Source organism: Candidozyma haemuli (assembly GCF_002926055.2).
Source record: "Candidozyma haemuli strain B11899 chromosome Unknown D_2014730914, whole genome shotgun sequence".
Lineage (NCBI taxonomy): Eukaryota > Fungi > Ascomycota > Pichiomycetes > Serinales > Metschnikowiaceae > Candidozyma > Candidozyma haemuli.
In genome coordinates this window covers 1170412-1188259 of record NW_020289911.1, presented here as the reverse complement: position 1 = coordinate 1188259, position 17848 = coordinate 1170412, and the positions used below count along the sequence as shown (strand labels likewise).

Below are 17848 nucleotides of genomic sequence, written 5' to 3'. Positions count from 1 at the left end.
CTCATCACCACCAATTGAGGTCTCTTGCACAGCTAATCGTCTCAAATTACCCAGAACCCTCTCTTCTACGGCCAACGGCATCTTTCCCATCCTACTTCGTTTCAGTAACCAACCCTTCTGGTCGGCTTAAAGTGTATTTCTTACTTAGTGGGAGCCAGCAGCTCTGGAGACCTTCTCCAAAACAGACTCGTAAGCAACCTCAGAGAAGTCAGTACCCTGGATGTCGGTGGAAACACCGTTCAAGGCTCTTCTCAAAGCATCCTTGGAAGAAGCGTAAACCATCTTGGATCTGATAGGAGCGGTGTCTGGAGACCAGGTGAAGAAAACAATCTTGTTTCTCTTACCCTCACCGTTACCAATCTCGTACTCAAAGTCGTAGATGGCGTACTTACAGTCGTTCTCTGGCAACTTCTCCAAGAAAGCATCGTAGTCGGCGTCAGTGGAAGTCTCCTCGACAACAATTTCGGTCTTGGACTCGTTCAACTTGTAGATGATAAACTTGTGCTTCTTGCCCAACTTCAAGTCGTTGAAGGCCTGCAAGGATTCGTCAGCAACGGCAACACTATTGTTAGTATAAGGAGGGTCACTTTTAAAATTTCCTCATTCAGTATTAGACGTACCCGGATCTGGACTGGTGGAGTTAGTAAATAAAAAAAACCGTTTCTTCAATTTGTACCCTGGTGGTTATACCAATTGGTACTGTTCTTCAAGCTTTGCTGTCACATACCATTGTGTATTCTGTGGAAAGTAATGTGTTTCTGGTGAGTGAGTATAGGTGTTTTTTAGCTTCGTCCAAGAACACGAGACCTTCCAAGTGTGTACTGCAGGTAGGCACGCTTCCAACACTATATAAACCGGCCGATTTCCCCCATAAAAAGCTGGTTTGGAGGGTTTTTTGGGGTTTCAGGTTCCCCAAGTTTCCATACTTACCACTTGTTTTTTTCTTTATGTTGGGGTGGCCTGGCTTTGCTGGGGTTCTATGTAATGTCCTGCAGAGGTCACAACCAGGGGACACTCGCCAGATGTAGTTATGGTTGCGAAATCTACTAATACTATTTGGTGGTGTTGGAAGGAGGCTTAAGGTGGGCGTAGAGGCGTTGGATTGGCGTTTTTAAGCTTTGAAAATGGGGGTCTTTGCCGTGGAGATGAGTGTTGGGGTTTTTTCCTGGTCAATTTTTGATGGTTTTTGGACTTTCTGGGGATGCACTTACTGAATGTTGTCATGAACTGTCTACAAAGGCTTCAATTGCGCTTGTATTAATCCAAATAAAGTCCATGGCTCGTTACTTAGGCTCTAGTGACGTGAATTTTATTTTGCTGGTGCCATCCAGTGTCTCTCGGCATAGCAGGAAGCCGATATTCCGAATAATCACCTAATTGGCCCATTCCAACCTGGAAAACATCCTTCGGCTTCCTCAAGTTTACTCAAATGATGTAGCCACGATCGCCAATGCCAGGATCTGAATTGCTTGTTTCTTACGGTCTTCTGCATCGTAAGAGCTCCATTCTCTGTTATCTCTGTCTTCGTCATATGGGGAGTCGACGATCCACCAACCAGAACGATAAACACGGCATTTACATCTTCTTTAACATAGTGACCCCTTTCTTGCCGTGGCTCTCTTCCAAATAATAACTGCGCTCATCTTTAGACCACCAAAGGTAGGAAAGTATTCCTGGACTTTCCTCCAGAGGAAACACACGTATATATATTTGTAACCTTCCGTTTCTCGCCATTATACTAGCCTTTCACACGATATGGACTCCTTCGTTGTATTTGAAAAGAAAAGGACCAAGCAGGACAGTCTACAACCCCTTCAGAGGTCACCAAGGCAGTCAAAGAAAACCGTTCCAACTATCATTCTCAAGAAAGCAAGTCGTTTAAATTGAACGCTGATTACTCTTTGGTGATAACTAAATTTTTATTTGCAGCAGAACCCAGTCATGAAAAACTGAAATCAAGCCCAAACAGCCTGTCAAATAGCTTTTTGAGGCTCGCTCGTCTTGCTGAAGGTGTTTCAGCCCTTGGAACGGGTCCACTGCCCTACTCTACATCCTACAAAGCCATGTATCACGTTTATCACAGAACATTAGAGATGTTTTTCCGTCCCCGACCTCAGAAGATAAACCCCATTGAACCAACTCCAATTTATGCAGATTATCCGAATCCGACCTATTTTAGAAGAAAACCAGGGCAACCACCTCCTCCGCCTCCTGGCTTAACAACCCAGGAAGAGCTTTGGCGAGTTCTTCAATGTAATTCACATAAACCTAAGCCGGATATTAGAGGGGGGCCGTTAGTGATGATAGAAGACAAATTCTTTGAATACAAGGTAGATGTATGCCCAATGACATCGACAATCTACCTTCGAGAGCAATATTCAGCTAAGAGCTCTCATTGTCTGGGGAATTTATGCTTAAAGCTCAAGAGTGAATTTATATTAAGCACCGACGTGGTGGACCATGGGGCCCATATTGTGAGTACACCTGCTTCAGTACCAGATTTTCTTGACCTTGAGGTTGAGTATTCCCGGAAATCATGTCTTCCTTTCTCCAAAGGATCAACTAAATGGCCTTCTGGTATTATGGTTCTCTGGCTTACAATAGAGTTACAAGAACTTACAAGTTGTATGGCTTGCGAAGAAGGCTCTTTTTCATTCAAGGAGCCCAACAAAGAATTGAGAACGATGATGCTACTCGACAGACATGATATAACTGGAGTGGATTTTAAATGGCTTAACAAAACAAAAGGCTCTTGGAAAATATCTCATGATTCATACACATGTATGTTACCTGAATTAGGACCAACATTTTTTTCAGAGAGATTGATGAGAAGCTATGGCATTAAGATTACCGTTGGTGTTAGAACGAAAGAGGAAACTGTCATCGAGCTTAGTTCCTTTATGGAGATTTCCGTTGGAAAGATAGCATGCATGGAAATCGCTAAAGATTCTTTCAAGCAGCGGTATTTTTACATTTTGACTCCTTTGCAGCTAGCTTTATCGGTAAATGCCAAAATTGACAGGTGGGTTGGAAACCGACCATGGACCTATCCACGTATGCTTCTTGATGACTTTCTTCGTCTTTCAATCAAGTTTCCCATTAGGCTTGATCAACCTTTTCTGGAACAATACATTCACTTGAAGGTGATGAGAATCAGAGTCGTTCTACTAGTATTGTGGGGGAGATATGAAGTATGCCCTGTAAAACAGCGTGTGTCACAAAACTTATGGATTGTTCAAGGTGAAGAGCATTTGTCCGAATACTCTGATATTAGAATACAGCCAAACTCGGCTTTTCCGATATCTTATCTTTTTGAAGACATGAGATTAACATATGCAAGGGGCAATTTCGCTTTTAGAAGTCCTCCTACGGGGTTCGCCCTCCTAGTATCCCTTGCATATTTGGACAAAACAGAAAGCAAGCTTCATTTCTTACAGGACACTTTACCGATACATGTTGAAGATCACACTCTATACCGTGGGATTTCTTGAATAACTTGTGACTTTATGTTAAGGTAACAGGATGCTAGGTTTATTTCTCGAGGGTATCTTTATTGGGTCTATTCAAGTCTAGAACCAACTTACTTTCGGCAAGATATGAGTCTGTACCAGTGTTACTACGATAAATTTCGGAAAGATAAGAAACATTGATAAGCTTTTTATAAAGAAATGGTGAATAACCTTTATGTTGAGTTGAGCTCCAAATTTATCCTATAAAGTAGGTCCATGGCCGCGAAAGATAATGGAAACTTAATACCGTTCTCCCATGGTGTACTGCAATAGATAGTGACATTTACTGCCTTGGTGGCGGTCTGAGTTGTGGCGGTTTCCGTCTGAGTTGTGGCGGTTTCCGTCTGAGTTGTGGCAGCTTTCACGGTACATTTTGTTGGAGATGGACAGATTTGAGCTACAACAAGACCGACACAGACAACGATAAGGAAGATGCCAGCCAGCAATAACTTGATCCAAGAGGCTTTCCTATTCGATTCTTTCCTGGCTTTAGTAACTTTTGCGAGATGCCTAGCTTTAGCTTCAAGAATAGCGCTACCACATTCTGACCTTATTTCAAGCTCTGCTTTTATCCGCTCTAATACAAGGTCTTGCTCTCTCAAGCTACGATGTTCACGGTGTGGATGGATAAATGGCCGGGTTTCACTATGAATAAGAATACTCTCTTCAATAGGGTTATCATTATTTCGACAGTCGGTGATGGTTACTTCATACTTAGAATCCCCCAAAGACTTGCATTTGATGGACAATTCCCTAGCTTCATCTTTATTGATAAGACCCATAGCACTGTTGTTTGGCTCAAGACTGAAAAGGCTAAGCATATCATCATCTCGACCTTGGGTATAATTGGTGTTGTTTCTGGCCATACTTGAAAAATGAAAAGGAAATAATAGCCACAAAACAGGTCAAAGAAAGAAATACTGTTGAACTTAATTAGTTCAAACTTCTAGATCTAAAGTTTTGCTTTCTTAATCAAAAGCCAATAATTTTGCTTCTTTTGCATAAAGACAGCCACAACTCTGTTTCACGGAAGAGAGCTGTATTAATAGACAATTGGCCAGGGATACGCTAGTCAAGTCTTACAGAAAGAGGGAATAAAAGGTTTGGGATAAATATAGACAGATTGATCTAGGCCAGAAGTAACGAGCTGACTTCGTGGGATATCCTAGCGTAAAACCGAGGAGACCTTATCGGGGTGGTTTTATGGTATCATTTCCTTTTTCTTTGCTGGATTCGTTGATTGGGGTCTTCTATGGCTCTGTGTGTCTGTCACACTTTCCCGGGGCTTTGAAAGACTATATATGAAAATCTAGTAAAAGCTTCGCTGGTGATACTCATACAGTTTCATCAGCATCAAATCACGCACCCAGTGAGCTTCATTCGTCTTTTACATGATCAGGTATTGTTTTTGTCGCTTTTCAGTCTTCCATGGGCTCACCCGGGACAGCCGAAGTACCAAAATCACAAAAGTCCAATTATCTCGCGATTCAGAGCCCTAGGGCGGTTGAAACCACCAGAAACAGATGAATACAACCTTTGAGACCATATTAAGCTACTTTACATGGTTTCAGCTGCTCATATGACACCTTTCATAATATCCACCTATTGCACTATAGCCACCTTTTTTCCATACTTAGGCATAACAGATGTGGTGGCCGAGTGGTTAAGGCGTGAGGTGCAGGTTTAATTCAGCACCTCCTCATGAGCTCTGCTCTCGCAGGTTCGAATCCTGTCCACGTCGTTATATTTTTTTCGTTTTCCCTTTTGCCACTTTCCAAAACCTTAGATTACATTTTTGGGCAATCCCATTCCCTTCTTTTTCTACCCCCCTCTTCATCCCACCCAAATTTACCTCCCCCACAGTACCCATCTTGTTCCATCGTCCCATCCGTACTGTGTGCGACAAAATCTCACTAGCACTTATCCTACCTACGCTAAATGGAGCCATCCCTCTAGGCCCAAGCATCTAACACACTAATAATAAGGCCAAAAGAATCCCGATGGATCTTTACAGTATACTAGAAGTGGACCTGTCGGCCACAGAACTTGAAATCAAAAAGTCATACAGGAAACTAGCCCTCAAGTACCATCCAGACAAGGTTGGCGAAGAGGACAGAGAAAGTGCCGAAATCAAATTCAAGGAGGTTTGCCATGCCTATGAAGTGCTTAGTGATGAGAAGAAAAGAGCAGATTACGACTTGTATGGAGACACTGACCCTATGGATCGTGGTGGCCATGCTCCTAACGGTAACCCATTTGGTCATCAGTATGGTGGACAGAGAGAATACAATCCCGAGGACTTCTTTGATTTTTTTAGGGATATGGGAGGCAATGGTCCTCGTGGTGGCAGGCAGCAGAATCGAAAGACTGACGATGCAGAGATCAATGTGGAGGTGACCTTGGAGGACCTTTTCAAGGGTAAGGTGGTGAAGTTCACCAGTACCAGGAACATCATTTGCAAGAGCTGTCTGGGTACAGGCGCAAGGAAAGCTGCTAAGTCAAAGACATGTTACTCTTGTGAAGGTAAGGGTCATCAGATAAGAATCAAGCGCCTTGGGCCTGGTATGGTGGCCCAGGAAGAGGTACGCTGTACGACCTGTGACGGTACTGGAAAAACAATTTCATCGAAATATGCTTGCAAAACGTGTAAAGGCAAGAAAACAGTGGAAGAAACCAAGATTTTGGAGTTTGAGATTGCTCCTGGCTCTCCTAATGTGGGTAGTATTGTTCTTGCAGGTGAAGCTGACCAGCACCCTGCCATGGAAGCTGGAGACGTTGTGCTTCAATATACGTGTAAGGAGCACGACGTTTTTACTCGTCGTGGGGACGATCTTTTTTCAAAGTTCAAGATTCCATTGGTGGATGCCCTTTCTGGGTTTTCCGCTGTGGTTTGCCAGCATTTGGATGGCAGAGCAATGCATGTAACTACGCCCAAGGGTAAGGTTATCAAACCAGGTCATCTCCTAAAAATTCCAGGCGAAGGTATGCGCCGTACTAAGCAAGGCGCTTTTAGCAAGTTAATGGGTGCTTCCTACGGAGACTTGTACATTGAAATCGAGATCGAGTTCCCTCAGGATAACTGGTACTTGGAAGTCAACGATATCACCAAGCTCAAAAATGTGCTTCCTAATGACTTACAGAACAAGAATGATATCAAGAAGCAACAGGTCCCAACCCTGTCGTTGCCAGAGGCCAATATAGAATATGTGGATAAGGTTACGTTGGCAACAGAAGATGCTCTTCCATCATACGAAGAGCCTCAACAGCAAAGTCATGCCAACGGCCACGCATACGCCGAGGAAAGTTTCTACGGTGGCTTCGGCGAGCAACCTCAGGCCGAATGTGCTACACAATAGTCCAGGAGACCATGGCATTTTAGTTTACGAAACCCGTCCGTGTATATATTTTAAAAATGATGTGGTGGTATGCTGTATATCAGAAATCGAGTAAGTCATCTAGCTCCTCTTTGTTAAGGCCCAATTGGCCGTGTTGTTGTTCGAGCTCGGCTTGAAGCTTTCTATTTTCCATGACAGACACCCTTGAGCCCGTCTTGAGAAAGTGTAAGTCATCTTCGTTGAGAGCATCTTCAGGCTCATCCTTGAGTGGCTTGACTTCAGGGACAGTTTCAATGCTTTCCTCGTCATCGGCCAACTGCTCGATTAACCGAGAATTGAGCTTGAGGCCTTTAATTGGGTCTACATCGGGATTCACAGTCTCCACGGGTAAATGGCTCGAATGAAGACGTCTAGTAGCATCTGAGAACGTATCACTCAACTTGACATTGAGTGGAGGCAATGCCTTAGGCTCAGACTTCCTTGGCGAGTCTGAGACCAACTGTGGCACCAACTCGGCTTCTCTGCGAGCCAAAGAGCCAGTAAAAAGGTCATTCTTTAAAGGATTGGCATTCTTAACCTGAGCCAGCGTAAGACCGCTATGGCCAAGGCCTCTAGATGGGGCATTTGTTGGGGTATTAGCATGGGAAAAGCCCAAAGTGGAATTTGATTTAGTCAAAAATGGTTGTTTCAACAAAGGAGCACTATTTGGCCGAAGCAGCGGTTTTTGCACTGACGTTGTTGATCTTTGTAACAGTGGTACAGCTCCATTGGGATCTTTCCCACCCAAAGGCACTCTCTGTTTCTTATTCAGCTTAGGCTGAAGAGCAGGTCTTTTCGATGGAAGCTGCAGGTTTTCATTCTTCCCGTGCAGCCTAAAAGCATTTTCCTGGTCTTTATTCTTTATTCGAAATTGGTTTGTCGACATATTCAGTAGTTGTGTAGAAGAAGGAAGGTGGTGATGAAGATAGTGATCTATGTTTGTGTTTGTACGGAAAGGGAAGGAGTGGGTAAACATGCAGGGCGCTATCAGAAGGGGTCCCCACCAGGAAACGTAAAACAGGCAGAATTTGTGATATAAAGAAGAAAATAAGAGTTTTGAATTCCTCTTGACTTGGGGGTTCAGGAAGGTCCTTTTTTTTACGTGTTTTGGGCTTTTGGTGGCTTTTGGTTGACATGGTGGGTTCTCTAAATGGCTGCGAAATGGACATACTATGGCGAAGACAGGGGGTGGTACCCAACAGGGTTTAGGAATATAAAATTAGAAAATATCGGTCATTTGGTATTCCTCTGGTTTGACATAATCCATTTTTAAGCGTCTTTTGGACTTCTTTTGGAGATGGTCAATGAATAGCCGTGCTAACTGCTCAGCTTATGGACTATGAGTGCTCAGCGCTCACCAAGTGTAGAAGGCCCTATGAATATTTCCACAAGATGTAGTAAAATGTCTTGATTGAGGTGAATATTTACCCTCGAGTCATTCATGTCCCCAGTTTCATATTTTCTTTACTTCTTCCACCAATATACCTATGCTTTGCTAACCATACTCCACTCCCATACTTCTCTGGTGGATTCGCATCCACCAGATCCAAGAACACCCACCTATTCACCCAAAAACCACCGTATACCGTGAATTACCCAGTGTTCCATAAACTTTACCGCCTCAGAAACCCAACTCAACCTTTACTTTTATCTGTTCATCAAAACCCGATTTTACGTGGCACTTTTTCACTTTCACTGTATTGCACCAACCTTACATATTCGCAGCAATCTCATAATTTGCACCCATTTCCCTCACCAAGCCATATATTGAAGATTCAGATCTGAAAAAAAAAAAAGAGAAAACACTCAGCAAAAAAAAAAAATAGAATAACTCAACAACAAAAACATCTTAAAGCTACCCAAAACACCAAAGTATTTCTTTCTTCCTCTGCTTACTCTGCCTCTTGCTGGGCCTGCCTTGCCCTGGACCCTCACAACATCACCATGTTCCATACACTCCACATCTACATCCTTACGCCTTAGTCCATCACCAAACCACAGAAACATCCCAGAAAAAGCATGGTTTCATACGGCTCGTCGCTTTCGTCATGGGTCTACCTTGCGGACTGGATCTTGGCGCTTATTTTGGGGCTTGCGTTCGTGTTCTGGTTCCCCAGGTTGGTGGGGTTTGTCATTACCCAGCTTCTACGACTCTTGGTTTGGCGCCGTTATAAGATCAGAATCTCGCTAGATGCGTTTCGAATCTCACCCTTGGGAGGCAGAGTGACGGCGAGGAACATTGTGATTATGAATCACGACTATACCGTGTCGATACTACGGCTTAACTTGACATGGAGGTACTGGTTGTTTAGACCTACAAGGGTCCTGGAGTTTTTCTTGCCTCGGGATCCTGATCTGGCCGAGGAGAATGAAGGCGTAACGTCGACGCAGAACGCTAAGCTTGCTAGCAGCTTGCAGCTTCTCTTGGAGGGCTTGGAGGTGTTCATGTATAACCGTTCCTTTGCGTATGACAATATCGTGGAAAAGTTGGAGAAGGAGGTGCCAGGGCCACAGAAGGAGGCTGTTAGGACTCACTTTGAGTCGACTTCGTCGTCGGCCACTTCTCCTAAGGAATCTTCAGAGGCGCCTTCGTCTGAAAGTGACGCTACTAGCAAAGCAGGCTCCAACTCGGTGGGCTTTTTGCTCCATATGCTACCTATATCCGTTAGAATCAAGAAAGGTGCTTATGTTATGGGTAATTCAACGACGCCGACTATCCTTGTGGCTTCGTTTAAATCTGCCATTGGCTTAATTGACTACCACAGCGCTGGTTCCATCTTCGACAGGTATAGGACTGTCTACGACCTTAATATGGAGAAGTTCCAGGTCTCCATGAAACCTAATATTTCCTATGACCCTCTGCGGTACTCTTCCGAAGCTTTTGCCAACCGTGGAGGTGTCAAAACTAGACCTATGCTTTCGCTCCTGAGATTCAAAAGCGTTTTTAGAAAGCTACTGCTTCGCAGGCTTCTTCGAAAGCAAAAACCAGACCTTAATGAGGAATGGCGGGGTCTTCGGCGGTACATTGACGATTTCCAGGACGAACGGTTGATGAATTTGGCTACCATCGAGGAGTACGCCAAATACAGTGTCCTCTTGGATTCTGTATCTACCCAGATGATCTATTACTATGATGTGCCCGGCCCTACCACCCCAGAATCACTTCAAAAGAACCCTCCTAAGTTTGGCGTGGATTTGATCTTATCCATGGCCACCCTTCACTATGGTCCCTGGGCCGAAAGGCAACGTGGACCTCTTCATGCATTATTTTTCCCACCATTATGCCGTGACAGTACACCTTCTCCTACAAGGGAGCCATGGGGCTGCTTGCGTACTTACGACGGTTTTGATTTCAGCATCACTGTGAAAGATGAGCTTATCATACGTACTCCAACTAGGGAGTTGAGTAAGGATAGAGAGGAATTGGCTCATTATACTTCTTCTAAAGGTAACCAAAAAATCACCAGGCCCTTCGGCTGGATTGAGCTTAAGGTTGGTGGCACCTCCAAGATCACTTCTTTCAATTCTTACAAAGCGTTTGAAGATGGCTGGCCCAACAGATTGAACTGCTTTTTCTCCCGACCAGAGATGCGCTCATCAGTTAATCACGATGTTTTCTTCATTGCTGACGAACATACTATAGACTGTGACTTTAGCTTCCCTCTCAAGTGGAATGGAAAGACCATGTGGACGTTCGACAACAAGAGTAAGAATGCTCAGTTATTCTTCTTGAGGGATCACGCTTTCTTGTTCACCGACTTGATATCCGACTTTGGTTCCGGTACACCTGCTCCATATGAACAGTTCAAGGCATTCGATTATATTTTCAACTGGGATATCGAGGAGTACCGGTTACATTTCAACGTGAACGATCACAACATTATCAACAATGCATTGGATCTCAACAACAACAAGTACATTTGCTTCCATGGTGGAAATCTTGGGATTCACTCAACTATCCCGCTTTTGGGAAACTTTTCTAAGAGCACCACTATCGACTTCAGATTATTTACAGATTCTTTAAATCTTTCTCTTGAAGTACCTCCTTGGCATACGGCTAGCTCGTTTCTCAAGGGCAACAACAAGATGGGTCAAACTGATAACTTCGAAGTGACCGGAAGCTATACCTTTTACCGCAACATCGAGATCAACTACAGCAGTTATGCGTCTATCAATGCAATTGGCGATAATATCACGCTTCTGTTCTTTGGATATTTCATAAGATACCTCTTTACGTTTCGTGAGAACTACATGGGTGACTTCAAGCACTTTAAGACTTTCGAAGAATACACTCACGGGGCGAACTTGGGCTATCAGGATGATTCTGCTGCATCGCTTAGGTCCATGGCAAGTAATGAAGGCTCAGTGAAGGAGAAGGAAGAAGAAGGTGACCCAGCATACTGGAATGAACTCAAGACTGAAAACGATCTTAACGTCGAATTCACTTTCAAGGCTAGAAATGGTCTCATTCTCTTGCCATGCAATACCTACGATCATGTTAGTAACGTTGGATTAACTTTCGATTATCTTGATGTCGACATTCATTTGTGCCATTTCTATATGGATCTTCAGGCGGACTTTAGTCCTGTTACAGGCTACCATCTCACAAATGAAACACCTGGAAACTATCATGGTTTAATCTACAACCTTGACGAGTATAAGAGGGTTGGTGAAGCGAAAGGATGCGACATAATCATTGACAACTTCCAAGTCCATACCCATAGAATGCTTGGTCTCGCTCCTAGTCTTCTTACTTATCACTGTAAGTGGGATTTCTCATGTGCTTCGTTCATTTTTGACACTCATCCATCATGCTTAGCTGGAATCAAGCTGTTCTTTGTTAATTTTATTTCTGGCTTCAAGGACTTGGAAAATACGTTCATTTATGAGATTCCGTTGGTGTTTGACATGGCTAATTTCACGTTTAGGTGTGACGAAATTATAGTGAAGCTTGATACTGGTGTTCCTGATACTATCTTCAAAGTTGGCCTTGATGACGTCCTCATTGCTTTCACCGATAGAGCGAACGAGCGGTATAGTTCTAAAATCTGTGTTTCGATGCCCAAGATCACGGCAGAAGTTTCGAGTCCAAAGACAGAATACCAATTTTACCTCGTGACTTCCTTGATGCTTACTGACATCTGCCTTAAAGCTTGGCCAAATGACTTTAGAAGGAACCAACAGGCCTGGGCCCGAAGGAATGATGCACCTACCCACAGAATACCTTATTTGATTAACGAGGAGACGAAAGATGCTGTTTACGACAACGCTTATGGATGTCTTCCTACAAGTGTTAGTCTTCCTCATGGGTCGATTCCACTTACCGACGATTTCTATCTTGTAAGAGAAACAAGGGGTTATGATGATGACTTGCCATCTGTCGATTCGCAGGGCTCCCTCTGTGGGTATGAATCAAATGACAGAATTGAGCCAACGACAGATTATCACGAAGAGGACTTTGCACCTCAAACAGAGCAGGAACCGGGACACAAGACTGATACTTTTGTTTTAGAGTTCGAAACCATCGACGGTTTCTTTAGTCCTCCAGCTCTTGCAGCATTCCAAGGGTTGGCTGAAGGCTTCGACATCCCGGATATCGAGCTTTTGCTAGACGTTTTGCAGGCCAAGACAGTGAAAGATATCAAGATGTTTATTACTCCCTTGAGTATGTGTGATAATGTTCGGTTTGTTGCGCCTGAGATCAACTTCAGAATTACCGAGCAGCCTGTCTTTTCTCCAAGTGATGTTTTATGTCACTCTCCAAAGATTCCTGTGATTACTCTCAATATCGAGGAGCCATCTATTGCATTCACCAAGCTTACCACTAGAATCAGGGAGACACATAAAATACGCACAGAGGAGCCTTTAGCCATGGCGGTTCACATGAAGAATATCTATTGTTTCGTTCGTGACCCTCAGTCATTCTCTCCTTCTGCAAGCTTCACAATCGAGGATGTCGAAGCATGGCTATCGAAGGATTTCATCGAGGGACTCACATCTTCAGTACTGTTCCAGGATATGAAGTTATCGCTTGTCCAAGCAGACATTCCATGGCTCTTTTCTTTCGCCACCAAAATGGCTGAAGGTTTCGAGGCAGCTAAGCATCCTTCTCTGAAAGACTCCACACCAATCAGTGTTCAAAAACTCATGTATTTGATCGCTAATGTTGCAAAAACTTCCGGCTTGGAGCACGATCCAACTGTTCTTACCAAACCTTCGAGTATTCTTCGTTCGTGTGATGAGCATGTCAGGTTTTATGAAGGCTGGAAGTTGGTGACAAAGTTTAGAAGTATTGTGGATAGGTTGCCCCATGAAGAGTACGTTCGTTTGAGTAACTCGTTGAAGGATCCCGAGTGGAAGGTTCCTGACAATGCCAGAGATGAGATTGCCACCGTTTTCAGTACATGGAGAAGTTGGGAGCAGCTTGAAGCTCGGAGGAATAACTTTCTCTCCCAATTCTTCCCAGATAAGCTGGAAGAACCTGAAAAGCCTCTGAAGGTTCACTTTGAGACCTCCAAGTTGGAGATTGAGATCATTGAACCACAAGGAGCACGCGATAACTTCCTTATACAATCTGCGAGGGTCATCTTTCATAAGTTTCCAACACCTGGTGGGGCTCCAAAGACAGTGGTTTTATTTGATATGGATGCCATTGATGGTTCCTTCTCAAAGATTTGTTTAGAGACGGTGAAGACGTTGAGTGTTGTCATTGGAGACAATCTCAAGTGCAAAGACCAAGAGCAGGAAAGTCACGATGCTGCAAGCAAATCTCCAGCGGAACAGACGACCATATCAACCGCTCGAGCTTCAGACGAGAATCCGCTTTTCTTCTTGTTTGTCTCTTTGAAGCTTGCTCACATAAAGTTCGCTTTACCTAATACCTTCTTCCAATTTAGTACTTATGAGAACTTCAATGGCTTCCAGAAAATGGGCACTAGTTTGTGTTTGGCTTCAAGTGCTAGGGAGTACAGTTTGGTCTTCGGACGGGATGAGATGCATCATCTTGATTTCACGTTTAACGACGCCAACCTACTGGTAGCTCACGCAGGAAGCTTGTCAAGTAAGATACATCAATTGGATTTCAAGTTAGAGAACTGCGATATTAAGGTTCTTGATTGTGAGGGCGAGTTGCTTGAAACGATACGATTATTCTTGGAGGAGGATTTGAAGTTGGTGAAGGAGCAGTTTAAGTCTGAAAGTGAACCTAAAACTGAGGTAGCGAAGCCATCTAAGCCATTTAGCCTTTCGCTGTTACCAGACTTCCACGCCAACTTTGAGTTTAACCATATTGCCTTTGACATCCAGGTATTATGTCCCTTGTTACTACAGATTACCATCTTGAAGGACAAGACTTCGTTAAGGCATCAAAATGGAACTGTGAGCTTTTTATCCAACTATCAGAAATTCTTGTTTGACCTTAAGATGAATGATTTCCCCCTTTTGAGAGTTGAGGATACCCATTTGCAGACTTCACAGAAGCTCACCCAGCTCGGTGATTTATGGGCAATTGATAGTAATTTGAATCTTGGCTACGTTAAGTTCACTAACTTGAACGTTACTAACTCGCTTCATGAGGTGTTGAAGAACTGGACGCCACTTAATGAGAGGATATCAAACATCAAGCTGCTTGTCCCGGCTGAGCCTAAAAAGCCGCCGTCAAAGCCTCTGCCTACTAAGTCGGATCCCTTCGATAAGCTTGCCCTCAGGTTGAACCTCAAACAAGAGAACTTGACCATATCTACTTTCAAAGAACAGTGCAGGTACACCTTGGACTTTGAGGGAGTGTCGTGGTCAGCTTCCAATGTCCATAAGAGCGCCAACGGACTCGTAAGTCGGTGTCTTCTCTTTGGCGACTTCTCGATACCTGTTATGCGAATTAGTGTCTTGGATCCAACTATTCCAGTTGGATTGTCCAACATGCTTGACTTGAATATCACGGCAAAGATCTTGAATGATAATCCTGAAGATGAAGCATCCGACCATACCCGGTCACTCCAAATTGAATCTGAGCATATCAGAATCTGTCTCAGTCCGTTGGTGCTTTTCAAGATTGTGGACTTGGCAGATCTGGCCACTAGGGTTTATGGAAGCTACGACCTCAGCCTGCCAACGGTTCCTCAAATTGAAGCTGAAGAATCGGATGGCAGTCCAGAGCCACAGCCTGAAGCGCCTGGAGAAAAGCAGTCTCGTCTTAAGTTCTCGTCAGTTCATGTTTTGTTTTATAACTTCTGTCTCGGTTGGCTTTTTGGGTCTACGCATAAGGATTACCCAGGTTTGATCTTGGGTGCCGAAAGAATCTTTGCTGTTACGAAGCATGAATTAGGAAAGCTAAGCTTGATGGAAGGATATCTCTCGGCTGCAAATGGCAACACTAGCTCGAGTTTCTACAGTATACTGTCGGAGCTTAATAGTTTGAACCGTGCGTTCATGCCTAAAATGCAATTCAACTATTGTATTACGGATGATAACGAGCTTTGGGTTGATCTTAAAGGTGATGAACTCGATGTACGTTTCATGTCGAATTCCTTGGTCATGGTGGAGAGAACGGTTAAGTCAGGATCAGAGGTCCAGGAATTCTTCCAAGGTCGTTCGAGATCTTTGCAACGCAGAAGATCTTATAAGGAGCAGATTCCTCAGAAGCCGAAGAAGAAGTCAACTACACCTTTCAAGTCGCCTTTCTCATCCGTGCAAACCAACATATCGTTTGCTGGATCAAGAGTTCTTTTCTATCGTTTACAGGAAGAGAACTTGCTGGATGTTCCTCCATCTCTTTCCTTGCAATCACCATCCGTCAACCTTGCTGTCTACTATAAGCACTTGAAGGAGAGAAAGACTAAGAGGCATAATGTCAGGTTTGAGATTCTCATGAAGCTGTCGGACAACACAGTATACTCTTCATGTGTACCTGTGATCATGGACTTTATTGAAGCGTCGAAACTGATGCTTAGAAATAGCAAGCAGGAAGAACCAGAGAATGAAGTTTCTGATGAAATGCCGGCACCGCAATGCAATGAAGCTGGCTCCAATATTGGAAATATCTTGCAAGATATTGACTTCCATGTGGGTATCATCATCGAAAAGCAACGTTTATCTCTCAGTTGTGAACCCACAGCAAAGGTCGCTGCAGTTGTTGAATTTGAAGGAGCGTCTGTACTGGCTGCCAACAACATTAATGATGCAGCTACCATCGATGCCATGGCACGTTTGGACTCCATTGGAGCTTCTTTGCAGCATATTTATTCTGACGAGAGAAGTGGTTTTATTGGTATCAAGAGTATCATGGTCTCTAATTCCATCACCTTTGACGAGACAGTGAACGTTGTTTCTTCAGGTTCGATTTCTGATGTCACAGCTTACGTCAAGATGAAACAATACCAGGATGTTGATTTGTTCAGGGACATCTGGTATCCTAAGAGATACCACAACACCAAGAGGCAACCACCTTCGAAGTTGACAACAAAGAGATCACAATCCAAGATGAGAGAAGTGTCTTCAACGTACGCGATTCCATTTTCACTTACGTATATCCTATCAAATGTTGATGTCGAAGTTGATTTTGGTGTTGCATTGGGTGTGGTGATGCTTAACGTGGACAAGGGATGGGTGGTGTCCAGAAAGACTTCAGATTGGTTTTACGATATGAACTTTGGCTTACACGAAATGCATGTTGGATCCCGTGGTCGTTTGGGCGGATACGTGAAGTTAGAGAAGGCCAACGTTCGTTCAAGCATTGAATGGAGAATGAAGGAGCTTCCATTCCTTGACGTTCCATTGGTCAAGTTCTCTGGTGGATTTGAAAACTTCACCTTCAAGCTCGCCTTTGACCAGCATCTCTTTGCAGTTGGAAACCTCGAGAAGTGGCGTATTGAAGTCTACAACAGGAAGAATGGTATCAACATTCTGAAGGACCATTTGTATGTGATGATCCAGTACAGGGCCACAGAAATCTTCCTCACGTCGCTTGCAGCATCTGATTTCCACGATATTTTCAGCACGATGTCTAGAATGATGGATGAGAAGAGAACTTCTTACAAGGAGATTTTGAATGATTCTAGTAAGGACCAGATGCATGACCAAGACCATGTTCCTATGAATAAACTCTTGGAGGTTGTGAAGAAGTTAGAGACCAATATTGAGGTGAGAACTGGAAGCACTGCTATTCAGGTTTATCCACAGTCGTTTGATGACAGCCGGGTCCTTTACATTCAACTCGACAAGTCTACTGCAAGTTTCTTCCAGAACGAGTATACCTTGGGTGTTTCCAATGAGATTGAGCTTAAGTTTAACAACTTGACAACCTCTCTTTCAACAGCAGCAGGTATCACGAAGGAAAGTATTGACGCTTTCTCGGTTCCCGAATTTGCAGCATATGCCAGGAAAGCAAAGGGAGGAACGATCTTCCTTTCGCCTAAGTTCATGATTTCCATGCGTACCTTCCAAAGATACAACAGCAATATCATTGAATACCTTTTCCAGTCGTCGTTTGGAGGTACAGTTGATGTCAGATGGAATCTTGGATCGGTCAACTGCGTTAGAGAAATGTATGCTGCCCACAGAAGAGCATTTGCTTCTCGTACAGAATACTCAACCAGTACAGTTGGTGCTTTGAGAGACAAGAAGGATATTGAAAATGCGGTTCTCGGTGCTGACGTGCCTGACGAGGGTCCCGAAGAAGTGTTTGACTCGGAGAATGCCCGCAAGGATATTGATAGAGATATTAACGAGACGTTTGAAAAAGTCGCTAAGGATTCCAAGTTTTCTTATGTGCCTTTAGCGCCTCCTATCATCGAAGCTCCTCGACTCAAAGAGCTCGGAAACGCTACACCACCGCTCGAATGGTTTGGTCTTCACCGAGATAAGTTCCCTGATGCCACACACCAGTTGGCGATTGTCACTCTACAGAAGCTTATTCACGAGATCGATGATCACTACTCGAAAGCGCTCGGAACGTCCTAAGAATATGCT

At 43.9% G+C, this 17848-nt stretch overlaps 4 protein-coding genes and 1 pseudogene across 5 annotated transcripts; 3 read left to right on the top strand and 2 right to left on the bottom strand. All coding sequences in view use genetic code 12, as the record gives it.

Moving 5' to 3' along the window:
- Positions 1-144: 144 nt before the first annotated feature.
- COF1 (cofilin) lies at positions 145-4375 on the bottom strand (the record flags this gene model as incomplete). Its single annotated transcript, XM_025486619.1, has 2 exons — positions 145-562; positions 3750-4375. 2 exons carry the CDS (start codon positions 4373-4375, stop codon positions 145-147), a joined length of 1044 nt encoding a protein of 347 aa, XP_025344169.1.
- Positions 4376-5154: 779 nt separating this feature from the next.
- On the top strand, positions 5155-5250 carry CXQ85_002958 (annotated as a pseudogene). The gene has a single exon. The product of its transcript is annotated as a tRNA-OTHER (tRNA).
- Positions 5251-5509: 259 nt separating this feature from the next.
- Positions 5510-6865, top strand: CXQ85_002957 (uncharacterized protein; the record flags this gene model as incomplete). The annotated part of the gene is made up of 1 exon (XM_025486618.1): positions 5510-6865. The coding sequence occupies one exon, from the start codon at positions 5510-5512 to the stop codon at positions 6863-6865; it is 1356 nt and encodes a 451-aa protein (XP_025344168.1).
- Positions 6866-6944: 79 nt separating this feature from the next.
- CXQ85_002956 (uncharacterized protein) lies at positions 6945-7769 on the bottom strand (the record flags this gene model as incomplete). The annotated part of the gene is made up of 1 exon (XM_025486617.1): positions 6945-7769. The coding sequence occupies one exon, from the start codon at positions 7767-7769 to the stop codon at positions 6945-6947; it is 825 nt and encodes a 274-aa protein (XP_025344167.1).
- A 1133-nt stretch (positions 7770-8902) lies between these two features.
- CXQ85_002955 (uncharacterized protein) lies at positions 8903-17839 on the top strand (the record flags this gene model as incomplete). The annotated part of the gene is made up of 1 exon (XM_025486616.1): positions 8903-17839. One exon carries the CDS (start codon positions 8903-8905, stop codon positions 17837-17839), a length of 8937 nt encoding a protein of 2978 aa, XP_025344166.1.
- Between the last annotated feature and the right edge of the window lie 9 nt (positions 17840-17848).